This window comes from Meriones unguiculatus, chromosome 7 (genome assembly GCF_030254825.1).
Source record: "Meriones unguiculatus strain TT.TT164.6M chromosome 7, Bangor_MerUng_6.1, whole genome shotgun sequence".
Lineage (NCBI taxonomy): Eukaryota > Metazoa > Chordata > Mammalia > Rodentia > Muridae > Meriones > Meriones unguiculatus.
In genome coordinates this window covers 107,681,499-107,687,498 of record NC_083355.1, presented here as the reverse complement: position 1 = coordinate 107,687,498, position 6,000 = coordinate 107,681,499, and the positions used below count along the sequence as shown (strand labels likewise).

At 50.1% G+C, this 6,000-nt stretch overlaps 1 protein-coding gene across 2 annotated transcripts in view; it reads right to left on the bottom strand.

The window, feature by feature from the left end:
- Positions 1–857: 857 nt before the first annotated feature.
- The window catches only part of Slc24a4 (solute carrier family 24 member 4), a 128,556-nt gene continuing 123,413 nt past the window's right edge, over positions 858–6,000 (bottom strand). For both annotated transcript variants that reach the window (XM_021650209.2, XM_021650210.2), the window contains exons 15-17: positions 3,768–3,880; positions 3,279–3,344; positions 858–1,973 (exon numbers count right to left, since the gene is read on the bottom strand). In XM_021650209.2, the coding sequence (XP_021505884.1) occupies positions 1,821–1,973; positions 3,279–3,344; positions 3,768–3,880 (332 nt within the window). In that variant the 3' untranslated portion in view covers positions 858–1,820. The remainder of the gene's footprint in view (positions 1,974–3,278; positions 3,345–3,767; positions 3,881–6,000) is intronic.

Genomic DNA, 6,000 nt, shown 5'->3' with positions numbered 1-6,000 from the left:
TGCGCCTGTGAAAGAGGTGTGGGGGGGGGGCGGTGCATACGCGTGCTTCTGTTGTATGAGCTACTGGAGCATAGATCAATTCTGAAGCCTCTTGCAGCTGAGTTTATATTGAGGCACCTTCAGGCTCCTTCCCCCAGGCTTAGCTATTCTTTTTAAGGGAAATTACACTGCCTTACTCTGAAGACCACTGAGTTTATCCAGATAGACCAAAAGCAAAGTCTTGACTCAGTCAAGCTACTAATACTGATGTGAACCCCGAAGAGAAGGCTGGCAATGGGAGCGAGGTGTCATCATAGTTCTGCTTAAGGGAACTTAAGGAACAGAAGCTTGAACTCTTTGTCCCCTGAAATTCAGAGAGCCTTGCTATAGATTCCCCCGTGAGCCCAGAAGTCCTCAGCTGCTGGGTTTACAGTAGCCACCACGGTTAAAAATCACTAAAATCCCTTCTCTCATTACCCTGGGTCACCCCCACACCTTCCACTGTGCAAAATATCTCAGTATTCAAAGTGCATCAGATCTGATAGACTTTTGCAATAGAAACATTAAAAAAATAAAAACCTCACTATATAAAATTAATTTGTGCTTTCTCATTAGAACCCAGGAATGGTTTATAGTCAGGAATCTGTTACATGAAGATTTCAGAGCTATGAAGCAGTCAAACATTGCTTCATGCTTTCCTGTGTTTGGGTCCATCACCCATACCTGGCCTGGCTTGCTGTAGCAGACTCTAAAGTTGAATAAACTTAGCTCTACAAACCCTAAGATATGCTTTTCACACTTGGCTTCAGCTAACCAGAGAGAGCCATCTGCCGACACTTTCTTCCTGTCATTAACCATCACTTCTGCAACTGGTTGGGCATATAAACAATTGTGTCTTTCAATGGGGGTGGTTTTGAGAGCAGAGCATTAGCAGACAAGTTACAAACCTGACAGGACAGGGCATGGCCTCCTAAGGTCTGACATGTGTAGCTGTGACTACATTTCCCCCTGTGTCTCTTGAGTTAGCACCTGTTTCTGTGTAGTCTTCCACCTTTTTCTATATTCCAAACCAAATTGTCTTGGAGCCAGCACAGGATGACACACAGAGGATTCATTTTTCTCCAAGGGTAACCTTTTTGGCCCCTGTCAATGATCCTTTTGTGTGGAATGATATTCTTCAAGTATGATGATCTATATGTGATGTTTTATTTTTAATATTTCATTGCTCATTTGTTTTGAATGTGTCAATAAAAAAAAGGATAACAGTATTCGCTTGCTTTCTCTCTCTCCTACTGGGAAATCATGTTTCCACTCTTCCTATTTTTTCCTATAACTGCAGTGCTCTCAAGCTCCTGCAGGTTGACGCCTTGTCTCTCACGTTTCCAGTGTTTCCAGCAGAGTTGGATGCTCATGTTAACACAATCTGCCTTCTCCAGGCCCAGAGGTGACACTGGCCAACCACGTCCTACTTTGCACTCATCTAGGCTACCTCCTGTTCACTGACTGACTCACTTCGGAGGCTGCCCATGTAATAGAAATACAAACAGCACCCTGAAGTCCTTTTGCCTAAAGTGTGCAAGAGAGAAGAGACACGACGCATCTCTGCAGCTGGCAGCCAAGAGTCTGTGGAGCTGCTCAGACAATGGCTGGACCCTGCCATGCAGGGACGGATGCCTAGCAGCCTGGCCCATGGCCAGACAAAGCCCAGGGTGGCCCTTCCTTCCAGCTCATGAAAGAATTGACAGCTGCTGCCAAGGCGGGAGAGACCTGTGTGGAGGAGGAGAGAGAGAGGACGCCAGCGTCATGGTGGCCGCAGCAGTTTCCCGGGCAGCAGCTCAGCTTTAGTCGTCTTCTCTGCACATGGGCAAGTTGACGAAGGTGAAGACATTAAACTCTATCATTATGGAGAAGCACAAGAAGATGGCATAGAGGACCAACACGTAGATGCCCAGCTTCCGGTCCAGGCGCCATTTGTTGAGGTGGATGCCAAGGACCTGGGAGGAGATGGGGGGGATAGGGAGAGAGCTAGGCTTGGTGGGCTGAGGGACCCAAAGGCTTTTTTTTTCTTTACCAAGCAATAACACCTCAGAGTCCAGAACTTCCTATTAATTGTAGACAAGATTCTGGTCCAGTTGAGACCAGACTATGAGACTTGTCCCATGACACGGTCAGATGGCAGTAGCCACTCTCACGCACTGGCCCTCTCCTAGGAGATAGGCCACTTCCTCAGGGTGCAGCATGTTCCTTCTCTAAGGAAACCAGATCTTCCCCTTTGCCTTAGAACTTGGCTCCATAATCGTTTCTCTTCAGCAGATTTCCCAGGCTCATTTGAGCCATTCTGGGAAAACTTCTGCTTGGGCCTCCTTCTTTTTTGTGCATATTAGTTAGGGCAACAAGCTCCCCCAACCCCTGCCAACTGCCCTCACTCTCATCCCTGAATCAAAGCATCCCTGGGCTGGACCATAGCTATTTCCTTGAGCACAGAGCATTGTAAAGACAGAGCAACCTGGCTTCAAACCACAATTTTGCCTAACTCCCGAGCCATGATTTCTTCTGCAAAATGAGGATAATGGTGCCTTCCTCATCACGGGTGTCGAGGCTTGACTAAAATACCATAGGTATAAAATGCACAGCACAGGTCTATGCACAAGAGTGGGGAGGACCTCACTGTCATTTCATGTTGTCCCCAGGACTGCTGTTTCCCCATTTGTCAGCTCAGCAGGTGAGGAGAGTTTCTCTCTCACTGGTCTAGTCAGAGAGAGATGAAATGTAACCATCTAACATGACAACCCTAGTGATATCTTCGTTTGTGTGTGCACATGTGTGGGTGCACAGACGCATGTATGTGTGTATATGTAGAGGCCAGAGTACACTCATGGCGGCCACTCCTCAAATATTATTTACCTTCTTTGGGAGGTAGAGTCTCTCACTGAACCTGGAACATTCTAATCTGGCTTGCTTGGGTGGCCAGCCCCTGAGGACCTGCCTGTCCCTGCTTTCCCTGCACTGGAATTACAAGTGTGCCTCCTTATGACCCCTTCTTTTAACTACGCGGGTTCTGGGACTCAAACTCAGGCCCTTGGTCTGGCCTTAACCAACCAAGCTCATCTCCCAGGTCCCTGGGTCACATCTCATTTGCTTAGGATGACATACGACGGTGGCTGAAGTTGATCTTGGCAAAAAGCAATAGATTTGGGGTATCTCTGAATAGATAAATGTCCTCGGCTGTGCCCTCGCCATAGTGCGCAAGCGTTCACAGCCAGGCTGAACTGAATGAAAGTGTGCAGTTAAAAACTCACAGTGAGAGCGACGGAGCCCAGCAGCAGCACCACGGAATAGACCAGACCCCGGCTGTTGATCTTAACCTGGAAAGTGAAATACACAGGCCACAAATCTCTGAGTTGCTCTGCCAGTCTATTCCAGAAGCCCCGCCTTCTCCCCTCTGGGGAACACAGGGATCCTGCTGATGAGCGTGCAGGAATGGCCAGGACCTCATAACAAAGAGGAAGGCACCGATGCAAGCCTGCACTTGGTTCATCAGGAAGTGGCCCAGGAAGGGGACAGGTGCTAGTGGGTTTGGGCAAGAGGAAGAGATGCCGAGGAGCATGTAGCAACCATGGGCTGCCTCCTGCAGACGTGATGAGGCTGTTCTGGAAGCCATCAAAGAAAGTGGGTGCTAAGGATAAAAGGGGAGCTCATGTCCCCGGACTCCAAGCTGGCACTGGGTGGGTATCATCCCTCCCTCTGAAATATACCTATGTCCTTCTTTAGGAAGTTGCAGGACTTACTGTGGATCCATAATTAATGACCATGGTCTGCAGGCCCCACGGGATGCCAAGTCCCACGAGGATGTCAAACACATTGCTGCCGATGGTGTTAGAGACTGCCATGTCTCCAAGTCCTAGGGGATAAGCAACACATGCCTTCCATCAGGAGATGGCCTCAGGGAGCCCTCATCCCTCTCCAAACTCCTCTATCAGAGCCATTAGAGGGATGGGGAGTTCTTCATGGACCCTGAATTTTCTGTTAGGTCTAAGATCCCCTCTTTTCATGAGACCTAAAGGGCCCTTCTGTAGGTTGAAGCCGTATTTGGAAGTCCTAACCCCACACCAGTGCTTCAGATGTGGCCTTATTTGGAGGCAATGGGTTATGATGAAGGCTTTAGGCAGAGCTTTGGTCCAGGCAGCCTGACTGATGTCCTAGAAAAAAAGGAAAATCCTGACATCAACAGCACACAGGAGAAAAAACATGGAAGGACAAAGGCGGCCAAATAGAGCTGGGAGAGGAAAAGGATTCTCCCTTACAGCTACAAAGGCCACAGCCCTACCCACACCTGGGCCTTCACTTTCCAGGCTTTAGAAATCTGAGAAGTAAATACCCACCCAGTCTAGCAAAGGAACACAGGCTCCTTCCTATCAGGCTTGTTAGCTGCCATTCTCAAGGGCCTTCCCTCAGCTCTGCCTCATTTAGTTCTCCCAGCTCTGCTGGGTTTGGGTGGGACCACCACTCTCACGTGGCAGGTCTGCAAGGGCTAACCCTTTGCTAGAGGCTCAGTCTCAGGAAGCTGGTCCAGCACCCTTTCCACCAGGTCATGATGCATATTTGTGCCTAGACAGTGGCATCCGGGACCTTATCTGGGACCACAGGGCCTAAGATCATACATTCTGGAGGTTTCCACAGGGTGGGCTCTCTCTTTCCAATCAGAGGCCATTGCTCCCCTTCCTGCCCCACTGTCCCAAGATCCTGTTGGTCATACAGCCGAGGCACTTCCTCTCTTGAGGAATTAGAACAACTTTTAAGAGAAGACTCGTGTTGGCTGAATGCTGACGTTGTGTCCTGGCACCCACAAACGTGGGCAGAAGGAACAAGCCTGCGACACGAATGTCTAAAAACATAACATCACTTTGGCAGCCGTGACATTCATCAGCAAGTCCATCCAGCATCCAGGGAGTCTCCTCACCACCCTGGGTGTGCCAGGCCACTCCTTCATTCTCCCTGCTAGCCTCTCCCTCCCCAGCGTGAAAGACTGTCAGGATCTTGGCAGCTTAGGGTCCTGAGGATCTGGATCTACTGTGAGTGCCCCCGTCAATGCTGGCCAGGCTACTCGTCAGTCTGTAGGGAGTCTGTAGGGAAGCCTGGTGCAGAAGCCCCTGTCAGAACACCTCTGTGATCTCCCGCTTCATGCGGCTGACTCTGAACGGGTCTCCGAACCCCCAGCCATGTCGACTGGGTTCTGTCGATCACGTCACTGTCACCTGACGACAGCTTTGCACCCCAAGCCTTGGCCACAATCACACTTCTTCCACTGTAGCTCCTGGGAGACGGCGTCCTACTATAGAACCCTTTGTCCCTCATTCCTAAATCCGACCCTTCACTGAACCGACTGGGACCACCCAAACTCCGAAGCATCTAGAACTGCAATACGTCCTGCCACCCAGTGTCTAACCCAAGCACCCTTTGGCCTTGTTGTCTTTCCCTGGTGCTTGCCTAGGGGTGACTTCGGCACCTGAGTGCTGTGGAGTACCGGAGACTGACTTTCCTCAGGCTCACATGACTGAATGTCCTCAAGTCCCCGCCCCCTCCTCCCCACTTTTAGCTTTCTTATCACTCACTGTAGTGTCTCCACCCTGCCTCCAACTCATGCCCACCCAGGGCCTCTGACTTCGACTGAATTTAGGATTTTTATATATGCCAGTAAATAAAGTTACACAGAAGTCAGTGGGCTCTAAGCCAGAGGCAGCTGTTCTGGTAAGGAGCGTGGCTGCAGAAACACAGAGCCTCTAACGCAGAAACAGAGCCTGCAGGGTTACACAGCTACTGAGTAAGCCTGAGAGCTGCAGTTCGCACGGGGAGTCAAGTGGGCCCTTCCCACAGCGTGAAAAGTGAGTAGATCCCACAGGCACAAAGGCTCCAGGTTTCAGGGAAGTTCAGTTGTGTTGAGCTGCCCTGGGAAGCAAACATACTAATGTCAAAGGTCACCCAATTAACTTCCCTTCCCCTCAGTTGCTGCTCCCGGCGGCC